General features: G+C 40.0%; 1 protein-coding gene across 1 annotated transcript in view; it reads left to right on the top strand.

The window, feature by feature from the left end:
- The window catches only part of RPS6KA2 (ribosomal protein S6 kinase A2), a 156,516-nt gene that overhangs the window by 86,529 nt on the left and 47,041 nt on the right, over positions 1-22,946 (top strand). The window contains exons 4-10 of the mRNA XM_082302880.1: positions 569-649; positions 1,437-1,516; positions 4,517-4,623; positions 12,874-12,911; positions 13,636-13,778; positions 20,483-20,553; positions 21,374-21,462. Of these exons, the coding sequence (XP_082159006.1) occupies positions 569-649; positions 1,437-1,516; positions 4,517-4,623; positions 12,874-12,911; positions 13,636-13,778; positions 20,483-20,553; positions 21,374-21,462 (609 nt within the window). The remainder of the gene's footprint in view (positions 1-568; positions 650-1,436; positions 1,517-4,516; positions 4,624-12,873; positions 12,912-13,635; positions 13,779-20,482; positions 20,554-21,373; positions 21,463-22,946) is intronic.

Raw genomic sequence — 22,946 nt, 5'->3', positions numbered from 1 at the left:
TTATCTCTACATATAAAAAGAATCATGTACTATTTTTATTTGGAATTTTTATTTATTACTGATTTCTTGGGTGGCTTATTGGAAGTTTTGAATATTTTATATATACATCATTTCCAGAAAGTGCTATTCAGTGATACGTCATAGACGCTGCTAGCATCAGCAAAATACAATAAATTAATTTGCGTGACATTAGTCTGACTTGCTCTGGGACTGGTACATTCTGTTTCATCTTAAATGAAGTAAAGTTATTAATTTTGTGTAGTTTTCATTTTCACATTAGCATTCTCTTCTGTGAAGTGTAATTGCCTTCCTGTTATTTGTAATACTGTAGTCATTTTAGTTAGGGCAGTTCACCATAGAGAGAGGCTCAGGGCCTTCCTGGAGAATTTACTACACAGACCAGACAGTCAGAAACAGAGGACACGAGTGGTCTGATTTGCTTAAGGTTATATAAGACATCAGCAGAGTGAGAATCAGGATCCAGTTTGCCAAACCTTATTCCAGTACTGTATCCAGCGACCATGCTGCCTCTTAGTATGTCACTGTTCTTATTGTTCTTTCTTTATAGTTCGGGATCGGGTACGATCTAAAATGGAGAGAGATATTTTGGCAGAAGTCAACCATCCTTTCATAGTCAAGCTTCATTATGGTAACTATAATAAAATATAATTTGTGCTTTTTCTTAAATTGGTTGGGGAATTGTGACTAGATGTGTTAAACTTTCGTACAGATACCCTCTGCCTACTTACGACTCTTTCTAACAAAGTCATAGAGGCTACCTGTGTGAAATTCTTCATTTATGCTAAAGGAGAAATTCAGTATTTGTAAGTTTTATCCATTCCTCCATCAAAATAAATTTGTCATAAAGTCTGATGTTGTAGGTAGTGCTGGTGGGGTAACTGGTGAGTTTACGTATGCCAACCCTTTACCCACTGTAAGGTATCATTTAGAAAGACAGAGGATTTAAATAAAAGCTGGTTTTAATAATCAGTACCAGTCTAAATTTGCATATGCGTGTACATGAATGTGGTGTCTTGCTGGAGCTGCCTCCTGCCCTGCCAGCCCCATTATTACTGTAACAGGTGTTCTGAGGACATTTGGGTGTGTGGGCTCTCCTCTCACACAAGCATGGGAATGGCTCTCGGTGACTCCAGATACCTTGTGGAGTGGGAAACACTGTTAATTCGTAGGTGCTTAGCACAGAAATGAAGGTATTAGTAATGCACTGTTGTCTCTCAACTGACACTACTTTTCCCCATAATCTAAGCTCAATTGCTAAGTTCTAGACAGAAATAATTTTTTTTTTTTGGTTCTCAAAGTTTTAAAATGACAGTGAAGCAATGGCATGAATGATATACTGCTAGTCAACAGGGCTTACTTGTTGGGGACTTTAGCTTGATTCAAACTTCCAACATCTCCTTCCTTTTCTAATGCAGCATTTCAAACAGAGGGAAAGTTGTATCTAATACTAGATTTCCTACGGGGAGGGGACCTTTTCACCAGACTCTCCAAAGAGGTAAGCTGATCGATCTTCAACTCAGACATTAAAGACTGTCTTGGATTTTCAGAACTCAGATTGAGTTGGTGGGAATGAAAAATGGCCTTGGGAATAGTCCTATAGATATGTAATAGAGCTATCTCATTTTGCATGGTTATGTGGGTTCTTAATAACTGTATTTGAATTATGCTATAGGTAATGCAGCAGATACCATGTAGGCATCACTGCCAGAGAAAACTGCACCACTGCTAAGCCGTTCCCGTAGCAAAGTAGCCCCAGACTCATTGTTTTCAAAATAAGTCTTGGATGTGATGAGAAACGGTCTGAGTAATCAATCCCCAATGCATTTTGCCCTTGGGATGAGCACAGAACCACTGGAAAAACACACACACTGCCAGCAAAGGGAAGAGATGGCTGTGGGTCAGGGCCAGCCCCTGCAGCTGCTGGGAGCAGGTCAAGGGCCATGCGCCACCCTGGGAATGGGAGATTGACTATCACAGCCCTCACCTGCCCTCCTTCTGCCTGCCAGGAGTAGCTGCTGCTTCCATACCCTCCCCAGGCTCTCATCTCTCCCCTGTCCTCTGCACGCCATGTCCCTGGAGAGGGACTGCTGCAGGCAGGAGACATCCCAAACCTGAGCCTCACTGGTGCCCATACAGAGCAGCCACAGTAGGTTTTCCAGGGTCATTTGGGTCTCTTCTGTATCTCCAAACCTCTGTGAGCCAGCAGTCCCAGAGATGTCCTTGCAGAAGTGCAGGAGGCTCCAGTGAGGCAGGATGGCTGCCCTGCAGTTGTCTGTGCCCTGGTCTTCTCTGTCACCAACACGATGTCCCCAGCCCTTGGTACTTCCCAGGTTGTGGGGACAGGGGTGTGGGCAACCACTTACCACACAGTCTTTAAAGACAGGGACCTTTCAAATGCCATCTTGAGGGGAAGCTCTGTTGCTCTTCTTGGGTTTGGGGAGCTACTGATGGACTGAAAAAGCAGTGAAAACAGTATTTTCAGTCAAAAGTTCCCTAGCTTTTTTTCCCCTCCCCATTCAGTTCCTGATTCAGCGACATGCTGCAGGCTGCTGTGTGCAGTGTAGCTTGGGACCCCAAGTATTTGCTTTTAAGGCTTGCTTGCTAATGCTAGACATTGGTAAGAAGTTAATTACACCGCTGAGTAATGATTCTTGTATAAATATTCAGTTCCTGGTATAGCAGTTACTTTTAATATGAGGGAAAAGATTTTAAAAATTTAAACTTAAAATATCCTTCTGCTATTGTCATGAGACCAAGCTTCATTAGCGAGGCAGTGCTGCTGTCTCAGCAAGGGCCTCTCCAGTTTCATGGAAGAAGACAGAAAATGTGGCTCTTGCCTAAGAGGGCAGGTCCCTGTTCTGCACAGCCAGTGTACTCAAAAGTGGAGGATAACAGCTCAGACTTTGTACTTCTTTAAAGCTTCATGTTTTCCCCAAAGCTTTTCCAGGGCAATTCACTGACTTCTCTGCTGTGTACCATCAGGAGCAAGTCCTCTTAAGCTGACAGTAAAAACATACTTCTCTTTTTTCAGTGTTTGCAGCTCACCTTGTCTGCCTATACTTTGCAGCTGTTTAGGGGCCAGAAGTTCTGGGATAACTTGAACTGTCTGCAATTTGTTATAATAGATTTGGTTGAAAGGTATTGATTTCAGTGGACTTTCAGTCAGATCCCATATACATACATTGCATGCATGCATGCAAAGCTTGCCTATTTCTTGCTCTTTTTGAGACATCTGACATTAACTAGGTGTATATGTGTAGATTAGATTTTTCCTTGATTCCATTGATTTAATTTCTTGCCTACATTATTTATTTTAAACTTTATAAATAATTTAAGTTTATTTTGAAAATTAATGCAATTTTTGCATTCAGTGCAATTAAATTTTTAGAGTTTTTGCTTGTGTATTTATTTATTATTTTCCTTGTGTTTTTATTTCTAGCCTTTGCAGTAAAATTCTTAATTAAATTATGTGACATCTGTTCTCTGAATCATCTCTTTTTTTTCCCTCAGCTGTCTGGAACTTCTCAAAGCACTCAGATATTTTGGCTACCCCTTTCTGGGAGCAGAGACTTAATTTTAAAATTAAGCTCTGCAACTTCTACTATAGAATTTGCATTTACATATGACAAGTAAATTTGTATTGAGCTGACTTATTTTGCTTCTGTCATGCATAATATTCACACTTGTGTATCCGATATATCAGCTTATTTTTCTGCATTATTATCTCTGTGCATATTGAAATTTAATTAAAGAGAACGTCTGAAATACAGTGGAAGTAGAACCGGAGGGGTTTCCTGCCATCTGAGTTTTTCAGAGCTTATTGGTTTTTTGATTACAGAAGCTTCTTCACCTAAAACACAGCTTTCAGTGTTAGCAGTATCCATATCAGCTACAGAAAAAGCTGTCTTCAGCTGGCACCTCATCAGGCCCTGGGTGTTAAACAAGACGTCACTGCTTAGGGCATCTGCACTGAGATTGCTTCAACCTCCAAGGCAGAAGGTTTTAAATTGATCTGGGTTTCTTCATTCCATGTATTCTGCTCAGATTTGGAAGTATTTCACTTCGAAAAAAAGGTTTCCATTTCATGGGAAGCTGGTAACCAAATGCCAAGATTGTAGCAAGTTAAGGGCTATGAAAGCAATATAGGCTGCACTGAATGTGTTTAATTTTGCCGTTCATTTCCAAAGGCTAAGGAGTTATAATTTATTCCTATTATTGTGACATAATGTCATCTAAACAGATCAAACAGACAAATGGGAGCAGCATATTTTAAGGAACAGAGGCACTCAACAGACAAGACTTGTTTTATAAGGAAAATCTGGTAAGAATTGTTAATGTAAGTTCAGACAAATTATGGAAAATTGAACCTGATATGATGGTTCTTCCAGCATTCCCAGGTTAGACAGTTCCTTCCCAAGTCTGTTTAAGGCAAGCCAGCCCTCCACTGTCCAATAAATAGATGTGGTCTTCTCTTCCTTCTCTTCCTTCTTTCTAGGTGATGTTTACAGAAGAGGATGTCAAGTTCTACTTAGCTGAGCTGGCCTTGGCATTAGACCACCTCCATGGTCTTGGAATTATTTACAGGGATCTAAAACCAGAAAAGTAAGTTAACAAGGAAAAGTGAACTGAAACATAAATACATGAACTTTTAGGCTGCTTCTGCTCCTTGTCATGCTACTAAATGAGAAGGTGCTAGGGGCTCTGCTTTCCTTCTTGTTTGTGAGACTCTACATGAGACCTGCACTAAGAGCAGTAGGGTTTTCCTATCATACCATTTTAGTGTGAGGCCAAATATTTTGACTGTGCTCCAGTATGATGGGACATCTGTGTGCCTGGACTTCAGTTTTATGAATGAATTCAGTAAAGAATTCAGATCCCTGTGTCTTGAACTTCACTGGCACTGTTCTCTGTTTGCAGCATTTAATCTGGCCTTCCCCTTGATGCAGTGTAAACCATTCAAAGCAACTCCACCTCCAGCTCATATGGAATATGTCGTGGCACCATTCAGTTTTACTGTAGCCATTAAATGAGCATGTCTGAAAACTTGTTTGCCTATTAACTCATGAGAGACATGATAATCAGGATTTTTAAAATACTTGTATTAACTGTGAAAAATATTTTCCAAAATATTTGTTCTCACTTATATTTGCAGCTATTTTTCACTTGTAGTGTGGTCCTAATTTTCCTTTCTCTTTTTTATTTGCAATACATCAGTAGAGCAAATGACACCCTCAGTGCTATCACTGGGAGTGACATGATACTGTTTTTATTCTATGCCCTTTGCCTGGTGCTTTGCTGGCATCTGCTGTGATGACTTGAATAAATCAGGCTGCAACATTTCAAAGTTCCTTTTTAATGTAATGTTCACCAGCATTTATAAAAGGTAACCACTGAGGGCAGTCTGTTTGGCAATTGCTTACACTTTCAAAGTCTAACAGCACAGCAGCATTTTCAAACTGAAACATTTGATGTGCATTTGATGTGCATTTTCACATCAAACTAAAAATAAGCAGCTGTTCCTTTAAAATTGAGTGTATTGCTTTCACTCTCATGGACAAAACATGAGACCAAAAGTGATGGAATGTGGACTTTGTAGGTGAGAAGTTGAGGGGGAGGAGACTGTTTATCTCCATTACAGTTCTATGTGATTTAAATTTTAAATTCAATTTTATGTTTTGGTGAGAAAAATAATAGTAGTAGCAGTCCTATGCTAATTCAACAGATATACATAACAAGAGCTCTCAGTCTTTTGGGCTAGAGGGTTTTTTGCAGTTGACCAAATTTTCCAATCTTGCCCATTTATGCAACCAAAGCTGGAAACCAGAGTCTTCGGCAAATATGGGAAGTCATCCTGAAAATTGAAAAACTGGAGGGAGAAAAGCACCATTTTGTTCCTGATATGAAATGCAGGTAGGCAGTGGTCGCACCCCAGCTGCCACAGCCATGGCAGCTCTCTCATTGTCTGCCAGCAGCTCCTTGATTTCAGCTTCATTCTGAATTGCTGTTTTATCCATTCAGCATCAACAAACATGTACACAATAGAATAACTCCAGTTACAGGTTTTCAGTTTTAAACTTTGATTTTAGTGAGCATTAGTATGCCTCATGCACACTGCTTTTCTTTCTGATGTTAGATGAGGCTGATCTTTGAGAGAATACATGATAAATGAATCTGCTATTAGAAGGTATCCAGACATGAGCTTGTATATTCAGATATAAGCCACAATGCTGTTACATTTATAGGCACAGACTGTAATTTTTTGCTTTAGAAGAAGTTAGAAACCAAGGAGAAAATTAAGTGTATGTCAAAACTGTTCATTGTGTTTGAGATACTGAGAACTGGATTTTTCAGAGTTCTTAGCAGGAAGTGTCACTTAGCATCTCAAAAAACATCTCTCAATGACTCCAGTTGCAAGTGAGAGCACTTCATATTTCTGCAGACCAAGCTGCAGTGCTTCAAACTGGGATCAGTGAATCGAGAAATTAGAGCTCATCTAAGGAAGGGAGGTGTCACTGATTTGTCATTGTCACATAGAAGCATGTTGAAAAGGTACAGATGGAATGCAGTTTTCTCTGTATTTTTGTCTGAGACCAGCCATCCCTTTCACTGTACTGCTCTGCTAAAATCCGTCCCTGAGTGTTACCAGTTTGCCGAGACAAGATTTCTCTGGCAGAAAATAGAAAGTATCATCACATAACTGAAGACCTTTATACAGTGAGATCACTGTGTAAAGTTAAGGTGGAAGCCCTCACTCTTGCATTCTCTAACTTCTGTATATATGGTTTGTGGTCTTTGAGGTACAGTTAAATGGATTAACTGTAATACAGTTTCATTTGGATGCAATTGACATAGTATAAAATTAGTTTACATGAATATAACTGTTGTGTAGGAAAGGAAATGACCCAGGAGTTTCATACCTGGAGATAAAGCAAGGCCTCTGATTGAAAACCATATCCTCTAAAAATAGCTCTGTAAGTGTAAAGCCTATGTGTAGTCACACCTAGGACAGCAGAGCATGACAGCCTATGACTGCGCTGGAACTTTAGGTTTACGTTAAAGAAATAGATACAGCAGAATAAAAATATTATTCTCAAGGGAAAAAAAAAAAGCTAAATTTTTGAATTATGTCTGGGAAAGAATAACTTTCTAAATAAGACAATAAAAGAAAATTAGGACTATCCCAGGATGTTCTCATCTTCCCCTTTCCCCCTGGCTGGATCAAATTTATCAAGACCATTACAGGCGTGTTGCTAACCTAGGTTTAAGACAGCTGTGGAGACCCCGTGGTCTCCATAGGAGGCCTCTTGGCAGTGCTCCACCAGTTGTTCATCTACAATGTTGCTCCTAATAGCTAGTTTGAAATGTCTTTGCTGCCACTGCATGCCACTGCTCCTTGGCTTGCTCTCCTAGATGCTCCAACTTGCTTATTCTGCTCTCAGCAGCAGCCTCAGGTAATAGTGAGAACATCCTTGTCCTTAGACCCTTTTCTGTACCCTGAACAATCCAGCTACTGAATTCTTCACTAGTTAGTCTTTATAGGTGTTCAATCATTCTCATTCCTCCCCTTTGGTTTCCTTTGATTCCTCTCACCTTTGAAGTGCAATGTGCAGAATCACACACACTCATCTTCAGGAGAGGCATTGCCAGCATGATTACAGCACAAGGTCTGCTCTGTCACATTTGCAGAACTGGAGATAAATTAATTAGTTTATAATTTCCCAATTCTCTCTCTCTCTCTTCCCCCTTTATTAAAGATAGATGCTGCATTTGACCTTTCATTGTTCAATGCTTTTGCTGTTCTTGAGAAGTTCCCAAAAGTAATTTGCTGATAGGTTTGAGTTTGCATGTCAGCTCTCTAAGTATGCTAAAATAAGAATTAAAATAGTATATGTAAAAAAACACCAAACTTAGAAAATAGTTCGAACCACTTGGAAGAACTCTCAGTACATTAAAATTTAAGGTTCAGCTTTTACTTTTTAAGATTCCCTGAGCAAAAATCCATGTTAACAACTCAAAGTTATGAGTTAATTTCAAGTGCAACTGGGAGTTGTTCTCAAGTCAGCTGTACTTATTTCAAAAAGACAAGTAATTGAGCTTTCTGGTTAAAATCTTGTTTAGAACAAGAAGATACTTCTCTTGAATTGTTGCAGACAAATTCTTCTCCTTGAGTTGTCTTGGTGATTTCAGTGGCATCCCTCGTGGGACAAGGTATTGTTCAGTCACACTGAGAGCCACTGAGTTCCTTACATGGTGAGGCATGATTTTACTTAAGAACTGCACAATCAAGCTATTAAATATGGTAAATATACCAAAATAGATAAATGGGTACTTATTATAAAGTAGTATGTGATGCATATGTTATTTCTTATGCTGTGATTTAAGGGTATGAGTGACTTAGAAATAACTCTACCATCTGAAAATGGATAGACTAATATTATTATTTATCTTTACCATTTCTCTTTTCAGGAGCCTAGATGCACCTTGAGTGCTGGCATAGGGGCTTAGGTTCACAAGGAGTGGTATTAAGACCCTCAGTTGTGTATACAAGGGACAGCTCATATGTCTAACAGTTTTATAACAACATCTGAGATGTTGAACTATACTCTAAAAAACACGAACAGCAATTTTTAATGCAACGTGTTCCAAACCATGACGATTTATGAATGTAACTGCCCTGTGTAGAGAGGGGAGATCTGAGAATCAGTAAAAGACAAAGGGTTATGGTGGAAAGCTTCCACTGATGTTAACAGTCCCTTTTTGACTTCATGTTGTCAATGAAGCTACAGCAGAGATGAGTTTGTATTCAGCAGGGTGAGATAGCATGGGGTCATGTGAGATAGGTATGGGGTCATGCAAACACTGAATGTCACAAAACACTGACAATTTGTGAGAAGCTTCATCTCTTTAGTAGATATTTGACTATTCATCTGGTACTTTCATAACAAAACGTGCAATGAAATAAAACATTGTTCATAAAGTCTCGGGTCTTATTTCCAACCTGAAAATTTGGCTACAGTTTCTGAAAAACATAGTGTGGGTTGAATCTTCTGCAAAACTGCTCTCACTTAGAAAGAAACTTATCCCCAAAAAAACCCCATGAAACCAAACAAACCAACCCCAGAGTTCCAGCTATATTAGATTTGGCAGAACTTCACATTGATTTGGGAATTTGGAGCTCAGAGTGAAGCCCAAAAGACATGTCTAAAAACCAAAAATAAAGAAAGAGAGAAATGGGAGAGAATTGTTCAGGCCTTGACTTAAGACATAATATAAAACAATGCCAACAACCCATAGTGAAAGCTTTTTATCCCTGTGATGAAGTCGCAGCAGTACTGTTGATACGGAGTTTGCAGTCCTTGCTGTACTGTGAGGCCTCTCCTGTAACTCGGAGTATGTCATTCCACTGCTACTAATTTAGCTCCAGCCTCTAGCATGGAGATTTCCAGCCTTTATTTTCTCAAGGCATACTTTCAAACTGAGGTCAGTGAAAGCAGTTTGAATGTTCGTGGGATGATCCTGATGCAAAAATGCTCAGTCATAGAATAATAGAATATCCCCACGACAACCCTAAGAGTCACACCATGTGCCTGAGAGCATTGTCCAAACACTTCTTGAGCTCTGTCAGGCTGGTGCTGTTCCAGTGCTGTTCTAGTGCTAAACCAACCTCTGGGTGAAGAACTTTTTCCTAATATCCAACCTAAACCTCAGGCCCATCACCAGTCACCACAGAGAAGAGATCAGTGCCTGCCCCTCCTCTTCCCCTCTTCAGAAAGCTGTAGGCTACAATGTGGTCTCCCCTTAGTCTCTTCTTCTCTAAGAGACACCCTTGTTTTGTGGCATTTTTTGTTCCAAGCCTATGTGTGGTTCACTTATTTATGGTGTTGGTATATTTTTCACCTAATAACTGTTATTACTGCCTTGAGGAGAACGTTGACGATGACAGTATCCTGTAAAAGCACTCAAGCCTTAGACTGAACAAATAAAATGAAAAGAACTCCTACCTGAAGGTTATCACTCAGTGAGACTGTAACCTAGTTTAGCATTTAAAATTAGTCTACTTTTCATGGCTTTTATAATTTCAAAACATTAATTTAAATGAAAGATTATTCTCAAGCCTGAATCATATTAAGAACTTCTGATTCTTTTTTCCCTTCCACAGAATAAAACTGTCTTATTGCAGAGTAATGTATGCTGTAAACCATAGCTAAAGTAATTGTGATTGTCACAATAGAAATTCTACTATGGACATTGTAGGATAAAAAGGAACTGTAAAGTGATGAAGATAAAAAGAGAGTACAGAGAATGATCAGATAGTAAGTTTGCTTCTACAGTCACACTGGAGAAAACTATTTGTCTGTTATTGTAATTTGCATTCTTAGAAGCAGGTACTTTGTTCTTTGCTTCTTAATTTCACTCTAAGATAATTCAGTGCAACAGTTGCCTTTTTTTTCCTATTAGCATATTGTTTTCTTTTTATGTGAAATATAATCTTCAGTTAATAACTGTAGCGTTATTTGTGCTGCCAGATGGCAAGTGTGGAAACATCCAGATGTCCAAAGGGTGCTGCAAGGGGCCACAGAGGCTGCCAGCAGCTGAGGGCATGGTAGAAGGGTGGTTAGGGAACATGAGATGGCAGAGGGAATTGTAGCTCATGTTTTGGGGGATATAGGTTACGCATCCATTGGAAGCCAGGATCTATTAATTTTGCTGCTTATTCAAACATTCAGTGTGAGAAAGAGTTACTGTATGTTTCTGACTCAACCTCCATCAGTATTATCAGTCTGATAGCTGTGTTGGTGTTGCCTCCATCCCTTTAATGAGGGTAACGTGTGGACCCTCTAACCAGAGCAAAGGTATGGGAAATGTACATCATATACATACAGAAGCAGCATGGATTTTTAATACGAAATTATGAAATTTAAAATCCATTAAATATAAAATCAGTGTTTCTGGGGAAATTTCCACAACCTTTGAATTGCATTGTAATTCACAGGGGCTTGCTGGGTGTGGGGCAAATTTTTGGGTGATTTCTATGAGCTCTAGTCCTCCTGCTATTTTTCCAGATCCAGGTCTGTGGAGTTCGTACATTCATGCTCACTTCCACACTGGCAGGTGTTTCATTCTGTTCTCTTCTGAAGCACAGGTTTAGGGGTCGCAGTCACAAAAATACATTTAAATATGCCTGTTATAGACTAGTACTTGAAAATTATGTGTTCAAGAAAGCTGTGGAGAAAGAATAAAGGTAAGATGCTTTTATCGAGAAGAAAAGGCTTTAATTACTGGATGCATAGTACTGACTTAGTTGCTGCCCTTTGAGGAATTGCACAACAGCTTTTTCTAAACACATAAATGAGTGACAGAAGAGCATCTTTTTTCAATTATGTTTCTTTTCACAACTTTTCACAAAAGTATAGCCTATTACATTTGGTTCACTTCTGTCCTATTTTCTTCCTGAATAATTAAAGTGATTCTCTAAGAGAAGAGGAATATAGACATAGCTGGCACCATGACAGATCATTTGGAAAAGAGAAATGTACTAAGTCTAACTAGTACTGAATACTTCCTTCATTACTATGCCAGTTTTTATTTACCAAAATCATTATTTTTCAAATTCAGTGTCCCCTCCTTTCCACAAAAACTAGCACTGCTTTTTGTGAGCTACAGAAATGTTGGAGTGCCTTTGTGAGGAGAAAATATGTTGGCAGGTGGCAAATGTGGGAATACTTGAATTTGGCTTCCAGGCTGAATTTTCATCTGTGCTCTGGACAGAAAAAATAAGCAGAGGTTGACATCCATGCAGTTAGGCTATGACTAGTCACTGCACTCTATGATGACTTTTATTACTTCAGCATGAACCTTTGGACTTAATTTTAGGTCCCGTGAGTCCAAGCCCTGATTATTTGTGTGATTGCCCTTTATTATGACAAGAACAGGAAACCTCTAGCTCCTTCTCCTGCTGGAAGCATATACTCGGCAGTTTTTGGCTTTAAGCACTCTGTTCTTTCTGAGCTCTGCTTGCATGCCCACCTTGACCATCCTATGGAGCAAGGAGGAGGCTCTTCATGGAACTGCCTCAGGCTGTGCATGCCTCAGACATGAGATTAAACAAACCTCTTATATTTTTTTTTCTTTCTGGAGCCACAGAATCCACTAAGGTTTTGTTTACATAAGTTTTTGAATCTTGCTGTCTGAGTTTTTGAGACAAAACTTCAGGAGGAAACACTCCAGAGTGAGTGTCTCCTCCGAAGGGAAAAGGGCCTCCCCTTTTCCTCCGTCAATGAGACAAATGGGTCACAAGAAGTGAAAGTGGGAAAAAGAAACCAAACTATTTATTAACACACAAACAAAACAGGGTAGAAAAGGATTTTAAAAACCCTCAAAATACAACAAATTCTCAGAGAGGGAACAGACACCTGGGCTCGACCAGCTGGGGCCACCCCCGCAGGCTCCCCAGACCAGCGAGGAGGGAAGGGAGGCAGTGAGTCAAGGGAAAGGAAAGAGAAAAAAGACCAAGGAAAAAACCAACAGAACCTTTTCCCAGCTAGCTGGAACACAAAGGAAACCAAAAAGCAGCACAGTGCTCCCGGCGCGCTCCCTGCCGAGCCCCTGAAGCCCTTGGGCTGAACCGTTCATCGCCCCCTCAGGTCCGTGGCTCCGGCCCCAGCCCTGGGTCCATCCTAAAGGCCCAGCGTCCTTGGGCATTGAGCAGATGGGTAAGGAATAAAGCGGCTTCATAACGTCACCCCAGGACACTTGCATATCTCCATACCTGACTTAAATATTTTATATTTGTGGTTTTTAACTGCACTCTGTGCCTGGTTAATGAATCAATGTTTCCTTTTTGCTTTATAGCATTCTTCTTGATGAAGAGGGTCACATTAAGATAACAGGTATGTGAGGAACAGAAAACTTCGTGCCTATAAGCTGATTTTTTTTTTTTCTGCAGTATATTCCATGCATCCTGGTCTTTTGTTGGAAGGAGTTTGCTTACAAAAACTAGAAGCCAGAAGAGTTTGAGTGTTGGGCTTCTCTGTCAATTTGTCGAACCCCCGTGCTACACAGCATATGGAGAACATAGCATTTTCTTGGTAAAATTGTGCTCTTGACTGATGTGAAGCAGGCAGGTTTGGCTGCCTACAACTGTGTATGGAAGGATGCTTCCAATATGAGTATTTAATCCAGGCAGAGGATGGCTGGAAAGACATCCCTTTGCCACTCTGAAGGTGCTGTGTACCCAGCCTTTTCACTGGTGTAATCTGGGTTTATTATTCCTAGTACTTTGGTTATCTGCACAAGAATCCTCACTAGCATTGCCTTCACCAAACCTGAACTGTGTATTTCTGCTTATTTAAGCTCCTTTCTGCCTTGGGCCCGAACCTCATTCTGAACAGAGAAAATGATATGCCTACTTTCAGAGTGTATTACAGGTGCCAGCCAGGCACTCCACATAGGCAGGGCTCCAGCACATATGTGCCTGCGGCCTCTTTCTGCACACCGACAGAAGGGCACTTCTCCAGCTGGTTGGTGTGTTTTGTTCAAACAGTTTAAGTGAGCAAAAGCATTAGTAATAATTTTTAGAGACCTGACAAGTCTTTTTTTCTTCAATTTATGTAGATTTTGGTCTGAGTAAAGAAGCCATTGACCATGACAAGAGAGCGTACTCATTCTGCGGGACAATAGAGTACATGGCCCCAGAGGTGGTCAACCGGCGAGGACACACGCAGAGTGCCGACTGGTGGTCCTTTGGCGTGCTCATGGTAATACAAAAATTGTGCTGCTTTGTTGGAGGGGTGGCTGTAGGAGGGATTTTATCCCTCAGATAAAAATTGCACTATCAGGGAAGTTTTTTCCTCAAGCCAGCCTTCTAAAATTACATCTTTAGATGCTAACGTGCACCCCTCCAGCCTCTTCAGTCTGTGTTCTGTTGTTGCTGATGAAGATCAAGAAGTTGATTTGTGACACTGATTCTTTTAAAAGCTGTATGAACACTGTAGGTTTTTGGAAGCGGATATTTGCAGCATTGTTTTATCAAGGATCGTGCTGTCCCTTGAGCCCAGACACCAGGCATTTGTTACTCTCACGGGGATTTGTTTGGGTAGCAGAGGTGGTGCTGCTCTCTCCCAAAGTGTGCAGGCTTCTACCCAAGTGCTTGGGGCGTGGCCACCACCGGGCAGCTGTGGCTCACAGGGCACCTCACTGTGATTGTCACAGCTTCCCTGCAGCACCAGGGCAGAAGCAGAAATTGGCAATGTGCTCTTCTCATATGGTACTCTTTCCTGTGGTATGGAGGCTATGTTTGGTAGCTATATATTATACTATGTACCAAAATCTATAGAATATGTTTAAATTTTGTTTACTCAAAGCGGACAGCTGGTGCCACAAGAGGAAGTATAGGAAACAATGTGAAAATTTGGGTGGGGGAGGGCCTATATCCTTGATCTAGCAGGTTGGCAGCAGTTAATCTACATAAATATTGTAATTGATTGCCTGAATTATAAAAGGAGTGGAACATCCTTATCTCCTGTGGCCACAAATCCATTTATGGATGATCAGCACTTCTGAACTATATACATTTATTCATGAAAATCAATAGGTTATGTCTCAAAGAATAAATCTATCTTTAAGTTTTTTATTACATATTTAGTTTTGGAGGATAGCTGTGTCTGCTCACTCTCTCTCCCATTAAATGATGGTGCATTTGGTGTATAGATTGTTTTTCTTTCACCAGCTAATAAACTCTTAATAAACCAGACTGCTTCCTTCCTGGGTTATGTTAGCATTTCTTTCTTTCTTTCCATTGCTCTTTTCAACCCTCCCCTAAGAATTCAGCATATTAGAATTAGAAAAGATAAGAATCCTTATAAAAGGAGATGAATTAAAGAAAGTAAAACCCTTTAAACTCCAAGCTAATGCTTTTAGCCTTTAAGGGTTACCAGACATCTTAGAGAAAAATAAGTCAATCAGTTCAACCTTTTTCCATTTTCAACATTTAACTGGTTGGGACAGAAAAATGTGTATTTCCAGACATCAAACGTGTGGGAGGATTTTCTAGTGTTGTCTTTCACTCTGCTCTTTTCTCCTTGTTTTCCTTGTTCTGTCACTTGTATGTTCTATTAGGAAAGCTGTTTTTCTGTCAATCTGAAAATAATTAAATGGTATTCAAATGATTTATTAGCATTTCTTCCTAAGCACTTGGCAGTATGATGTAAAATACACAAAGAAAGTGTGCCAGTTGATGAAATATGCATAGATTGAAAGAAACTGTATGTGATAGTGTAATTTTCACATCTAAAATTCTAATCAAAAAAGGGAACATATTAGGCAGATAGTTGTAACATGGCCTGTATCCTCCTCATCATCAGAGCAACCATACACTCACTTGTCTGTTCTGTTCTGTTCTGTGAAGGGGGATTAATGCTTCTGTATGAAGGGTCGGGTTGTGCTGGCAGCTTCTTGCCAACCTGCATTGACCGTAGCACAGGCTAGAATCAAACTGAGTGATCCTTGCAGACTCCTTAAATGTGGCATGTTACGATTATTAATAGTGAATCAAACTTGCCTGAAAATGACTGAATTCTGGTCTTATTTATTAATTATGTTATTAATTATTTCATTATTATTATTCACCAGGAGTTTCACTGTCAACAACAGAAAAATGTCATTTACTGCCACCTAGGTCTTTGACACAGGCCACACAACTGAAACTGTTACCTGCTCTGTTTGTTTGCTGCTCCATTTATTTGAACTGTTTTATGGTATCTTACTGTGTGTCAACAGGTATTGATGCCTTGGAGTGGCTACCTGGAAACAGAGTCTAGACAAGATTAAGAGAATAAAAGCGGGTATTTATTGAGGGCCTTCAGTAGGTACACCTTGGGCAGTCAAAAAGCCTCCGAGGGGCTCCACCCAAGATGGACACTGGGTCACAGGTTTTTCACACTTTTATAAGTTTGGTCCAGTTGCACATCAGGGTTAATTCTCCAATTACAATTTCAGGTAATGAAGTCATTACCCCAAGTTTGTTCCCCCTCCCCGGAGGCTCAGTTTACATATCTCAGGGCCTGGGACAGCAAGGTGTCCTTGAGTCCAGGCCCAGAGAGGGTTTGTTGTGTCTAACCAGAATGGGAGAATACTAGCTAGCAGGCTAGGGAGTTTTAGAGTTACAGACTAAAGCAGTACAGGACCTGAAAAATATAAGAGCTAAGTCCTAAGGCATCAGTGTAGTTATACACATCTTGAAATTCGCCCTTTCCAGCATTGCAGAAGACAGCCCCTGCTTCTCATGAAATATGTGGTGATGACTGCTGAAACCCAACTATAATTTGTGCTGGTGAATTTATGCAGTTTATCATGACTAGACAGTTTTCGTTTTTTGCCTTTCTGTATCTTACTGCTTTGGAGATTTTGGATAGGATATACTCTGTAAAAGCTTTGCATTGAGAGATCTTCATGAACAAGTGTTTGGCCTAAATTGTTAAACAGTTGGATACGTAAATAATACCTTTTCAGCTCCACTGCAAGAGTCTTGATGCCTACACTACCATCTCTGAAGCCCAGCTAAACTGGTCTGCATGATCTAACATGTACAAATCTCTTGGAAGGCCTCACAAAGCAGTGCTTTTGTAGTTCATCCTACCAGCTGATTTACAAGGTCACAGACCTTATGAAAGCTTTTATCTCTTTCAGTTCAGGAAAAAAAACACTGTATACCTTTGAGAATCATGTGAGCAGAGAGGGGAATATAATTAGAGAAATGGCTTTGATGACTTGGTAGGCAGTCCCAAACCGGAAGAAATGTATTCATATGTGTCAGCAAGTAGTGAAGTTTCAGAAGAAAAGAAGATGTCCCTTTGGTATCCAAACTATTCAGCTCTGTACTAATTTTGTATTAACTACACAGTGGCATTGGAAAAATCAATACAAGACATCAAAGCATTACAATGTTCTTTTATAAAATCCCATCATAACACTTGTTCTATTCCTGGTGCAAGAGATGGTGTTCATGAACATCATTTTGAATGTTTGTGCTTGCACTGTGTGAAGGGATTCAGCCCTTTGCAAGCGCAAATTCATTATGTTTCACATTCAGATAATAATGAAAAGTATTCAATGCATTTTGCAAATTATTAAACTGACAGTTCTCAGATACCTGAAAAATGACTGGAAGTGGAGAGGAGAACCTGGCCATTCTGATGAGTGTCTCTCTCTTTGAAAACTGAGTGGTATCAAGTCTCTTTGTCACTGTGAGTTTTATCCTGTGCTCACTTGGGCTGAAGTCGTTTGCACAGCCTGCTCTTCTTCCATCAATTAGGAAGATTCATATGGTAGTTACCTAGGCTGAGGATTTTTTCTCATTCCTTATCTTCCCCAATGACCCTCCAAGGTCACTTCTTGAATCCATTTCCTCAGGAAATGTGGCACTCTTTTCCAAGGTCTTCCCCCATGTGTGTCTTCTGGGAAGTGCTCGTGTTTTGCCTACTGAAATGGGAGACTGCCCTGAAAACTAGAGAAAGGAAGCACTGCGTAGTATATTGAGACCTCAGCAGGGGCTGGACTGTGTGACTCCATTAAGCTTAATTCTGTGGTTTTCTAAATAGGCAGCTGAACTGGAGCAAAGAGTATTTGACTTTCTTGCACTTTCTTTGGTACAGAAAGGAAGTCAAGGTTGGAGGGAGGTACAGACTTCTGAAGTACTGTGAGCAGAAGATTGCCCTCCAAAACACCCAGGAAGTGAATCAGTGGGAAGGAAGGTGCAAACAGATGGTTTATACAGATGGGGAAGTGGAGAGAATATAAATTGAGTCTCCCAGCAAAACTATAGGGAGTGCTTTAATAGACAAAAATACTGCAGAGTTCATTCACCCCTAGGCTCAGCTTCTTGTCAAACTGCTGTGACCCATACAGCTCTCTGTTTATGTGCAAGAGTGTAAGCAGCATGTTCTCACATCTGTTTTCATATTCAGATTTAGCAAGAGTTTCGATTTTTTGAAAAAGTAAGCAGGAGGACAGGTCATTGCGCAGTGAGGTGATAGCTTTAACTGATGAGATGAACTATTTCAATTTTTGTTTTCATTCTTGTTCTTTCATTTTTAACCTTCAACACATTTAGTCAGGACTGTAATTGAGAAACTAATGCTTTCTTATAGATGCTGCTTAGCTGAGTTCATTGAAGTAAAAAGCTCTGGTATACTTAACTTACGTAGCTGCCTTTCACTTTAAATACTGATATTAAGGGTTTTTCTTCTGGACCTGAATTAATTTCAACATTAGGCCTGTGCAATTGGAGAACATGGGGTAACAAAGTGCTGGCCATTACAGCAGCACAGTAAATATTCCCTACAGCCTCTGGGACAGTCATTCTCCCTGCTCCCTCCTACAACTTAAATTTCTTCCAAGTTCCTTCCTTCTGGTTTCCGTCCTTTGCAGCCATGGTGCATTTGCAGGTATTCCTGGGATATTGGGGTGGGTGGGAGCTACAGTCCCTTCCCACATAGTCTCTGACCAAGCAGTTGCTTGGTATCTTCCATATCTGTATTATCTGCATCAGCAGTGTCAAGCCCATTTATGCCAGTATAAATGAGACATAGCAGCCACTGCGGTGCCGCTAAATTAGATTTATTGTAACAACAAAGTTACATGAGCAAGTGTAAGTGAACATTAGGTACTTACCATGAGCATAAATGCTCTAGAAATCATGAGGAGGGTTTGGTACAATCTGTACCATTGCTGCTGCTGCCCTGGGAAGCAGTGTTCTCTGCCCCTCATTCCCAGTATATCTCAACACTTTAATCAGGACTAAGGCTCTAATAGGTCAGAATTACTTTGAAAATGGTATTTAAGCTCCAGTGTCATCTATGCAGGTTTAAAAATTCTCCTCCATTATGTTTCTTTGTAGAAGACAAGCTGCTTTTCTACAGCTCTACCAGGCAGCTCTTTTCTTGCCTCTCCTAACCCAAGCAGAAGTTAATACATTTGTTTTTTCCAAATCTTGTTTATATTTGTCAGCCATATACATTTTTTAAAGTGTTTTTTTTTTTTCTTTCTACTATGGATTTTAGTGCCTTGAGGTAATTTGTTACTAATGAAGATTAATCCTTCAATTAGCTATATTCAGTTAGTTATCTGGCTTCTAAACGCCTCCTCTGCCCTTCTCCCAAAATTAGCATAGCAGTTTCACCATTAGTTTTCTTCTGTCTTCTGTATTTTTCTTATGGTATATCTGTATTTAATCTGGGCAAAAGGAAGAGTCAGGCTGTGGGGCAATCTGACACAAGTTTTGGTAATGAAAGGATTCTTCTTAGCACAAAGAGCTTTCTGGGAGCACTGTGGTTTCTTGTAGGATAAGGTGCAAAAACTACATAAAGCTTGAAGAGTCTTTCCTGCCTTAACAGGTATTTAATTATAGAAATGAGTATTAATTATTAAATTGATTCATTAATCTAATTAATTAGATTATTATAGTAGAAGAGATCCGAAGCCTGAGTGACAGACATAAACAAGTAACAGTTCACCTTACCCTCAATGGATACTGTTCTCCTCTGTGTCCAAGCTGGTTTATGTTCTTGGTGTCTTTATATTTGGTGATCCACAGCCTTCAACCTCCCTTAGTCAGAAAATGCAGCTGCCACTCCATAAAACACCATGGGCAAGATCTATGTGAAAGACCTGGTATTGAATCCAAGCTAGGCAAGCTTCTTTGGTTGGGGTTTTGTTGGTTTTTTTTCCTTCTTACAGATGTGAAATTCCTGTCAAATTTACTGATAGCACTAATCTGTCTCAAAGGAACCATATCTGATTGATGTTTCAACACATGAATTAGGTAAATAATTGATGATGATTGTTGAATTTGCTTTGACATTTGGGTTCAGTTAAATGTGACACTTGTGAGATTCATCACTGAGTACAGCCAGAGGAACCAAAGCAAGAGAGAAAAGGCACACTCAAAAGCCTTGAGAATGTGTGGTTTAGGCTTGTTTCTCCTGCAACATACAGTAGAGGCATCTCTAAGCGGTGCAAATACACAATCAAAAAGGTGGTTTAGGACTCAGCCTAAAAAGATGGGGAGTGGCATTGTTGAATCCATTTTCCTTGCATGGTAGTCCATGCCAAACACCTAAGAACAGCTATACCCATGCAGGCTAAGGGTCCCTCCACCCAAATAACTCATTTCCAGCATTGGTCATAAAACAGGTGCTGGAGGAAACAGCATATGTGACACTTCTTCCCACACATACCAAAACTTGACAACAAGTATCAGTGTAAACAGTCTGTAACACATCTCTGGAATGGAACAATCATCCAGACTTGCTGTGCCATTTCTTTTCTGAAGCACAGCTTGTTGGATCATTTCTTTTCCTCACGTTTTCAGTCATGCTGGAAATAGAAGATGGATGTGGTGTCTTTCAGCCACGCAGACCATCCCAGTGCACATTTGATTTACCATTTTGTTGCTACTCCACAGTTTGAGATGCTGACGGGATCATTACCCTTCCAGGGAAAAGACAGAAAGGAGACAATGGCACTCATTCTCAAGTGAGTATCAAAACTGCTTTCGTTCTTCTAATTGTGAGTTAACTCTACCCTCTGGAGACTCCATAGGGCCCAAGTATGGGAAGGGTAGACAGTAATAAAGTGCATAATGAACTTTCCAAAGCTATGCAAGGCATGAATTTAGTAAGGCACACATAGCTGATGCCTGTGTTTAACTCTAAAATTGCCTTCAGAATAAATACTAGGAAGTGAATTACTGAGAGGGCCTTACAAAAGAAATTTATCTTACTTGTGATAATGTCAGTATCTGCAAAATGCAGGAAAGTCAGATTTCTGCAGGACATCTTATATTTTGTTGCCAAGTTTCAAATATTTTCCTTTGCAATGTCCCATTCATTTGATGTTAAATGCAGACAAAAGTACTTGAAGCTTAGCCTTGCTCAGTATTATGGGTTTTTTTGTAGCAGTGAATGGCCAAGAGAAAAGTTTTATTCTCTTTAAATAGTATGCAGTTTAGTATATGTTTTTCCATTGTTTCATTGTTTAAATTCCTCTTGATTCCCAATTTTATTCCAGCAAACTAAAAAAGTGAAAAAATTCTGTAGGAAAATACCTATTTAGGTTGCAAAATTTTTATGAGATTCATTAGATCTGCTGTGCCTCTAAGTCAGTGGTAAAACCTTCCTTAAATTCCGTAGAATAAGATCAGCTTCTCTGTATTGCACTATGCTTAGGCAGCCTTTGGTCACTGATTTCGTGTGTCTGCCCATCCTGACTACTACAATTCCACTGTTTCAGCCACAGTGGGATGGAAAAAAAGTTTGAAAAATCTATTTTCTTTTCAAGTGTTGTGTTCTTTCAGAGCCAAACTGGGAATGCCACAGTTCTTGAGCATAGAAGCCCAGAGCCTGCTGCGAGCCCTCTTCAAAAGGAACCCCTCCAACAGATTGGGTACGTGTGCATTTGATCAGGGCATTTGGTGTGTGCTCCCTGCCTTGTCTGGTGGTGGTCGTTGCTCTCAGCTCATCTTTTCTGATGGTTATCCTCTTCATTAGGTGGCATTTGGCACTTCTTCCCAGGCACAGTGAACCTTCAGCATCACTAGAGAAATTTGTAAGGAGCACAGGCAAAGCACTGAAATCTAAAACACGTTATTAATTTGTATTTCATTTTTTTGGTAATGAGGGTGTGTAAACCGCCAGCTTTTATGAATGATTTAAGATAACTGCTGTGTATGATAGTATAGGGGACTGAGAAACAAGTGAATCTGTGTAATTTAGCTGCAAATCTGAGGTTTCATCTCTCCCATTCTCAAATGCATTTCAGTCCTGTCTCAGTAGCTCGGTGCAGTCTTACAGTAGACTTTATTCTCTATTACCCAAATACAGCATCTTCTTTTTACTGATGTGTCTTCACCCTTTGTTAATAATCCTGTTTAGATTGTGATAAAGTATATATTGAATAATGTATCTTATGTCGTCTGACCTTTGTTTATGGGTTTTATTAACAAATTAATTGCATTTGATGAGGTCATGGACAATGCCTATGGCATGATTTCCACTGCAAATTTTGTTGTTGTTCTCCACAGGGATGAGGGGACAACCCAATCAAGCACAGTGCTGGGTGGCAGTGGGGAGCCAGTCCTGCAGCATGCTGCTCTGGCCCCTCTCCTACCAGGGGAATCCCACAGGGCCCCCAGAGGAAATGCCCTTCCATTGGTTTTACCTTTCGATCCACATGGTCACTCTTGTAGTCTGATATACTGTAGACATGAGAGTAGAAAAACACATTTTCTTACCAGGTTTCAATTACTCTCAAGCAATTTGTTTGACACTAGAAAAAAATAGAGTATTGGGATTTCTAGGTTTAATCTCTGTTCAGAAAAACTGGGTGCTGCACCAAATACGAACTTTTTCCCACTCCCTACCTCTGTTTCTTTCTGCTGTTTCCCCCCCTTCCTCCATCTCTAGGTTTTATTCTGCTGTGCTCATTTTGTGCCTTCTCACAAGTTGCTATCCATCCAAAATGGAGCTCCAGTCAAGACAGTGGGAGTCTCTGGATACCAGTCCTTAAATAAAAAGCTACTCACTAAAACTTAGTTTGAGCCATAACAATTCTAGCCCTCATATGTTAATAATGAGGAATTGCTAGGGGTCGAGGTTTTAAAACCTGAGGTTTATTGAAATACTGGGAAGGCTTGGAGGAAAATAAAAAAAGAAAGAATGAAATTATTTTTAACACAAACATCCAAGGAAATAAAATATAAAAGTGTAACAGAGAAAGAGATCTTAACATTTCAGGGATAATGGTGGAAAGCTCCTGAAGGCACTCTGTTTTAACTGATTGAGATCAGCACAAAGGAAGATGGAAAGGGACCTGTTGATAACAGAAGAAGAAAAGCTTGAATAGTTGGCCTAAATACTGAACAGAAGTCA

This window comes from Coloeus monedula, assembly GCF_965178545.1.
Source record: "Coloeus monedula genome assembly, chromosome: 2".
Lineage (NCBI taxonomy): Eukaryota > Metazoa > Chordata > Aves > Passeriformes > Corvidae > Coloeus > Coloeus monedula.
The sequence above is the reverse complement of the archived record's forward strand: the minus strand, read 5'-3'. Positions and strand labels throughout refer to the sequence as shown.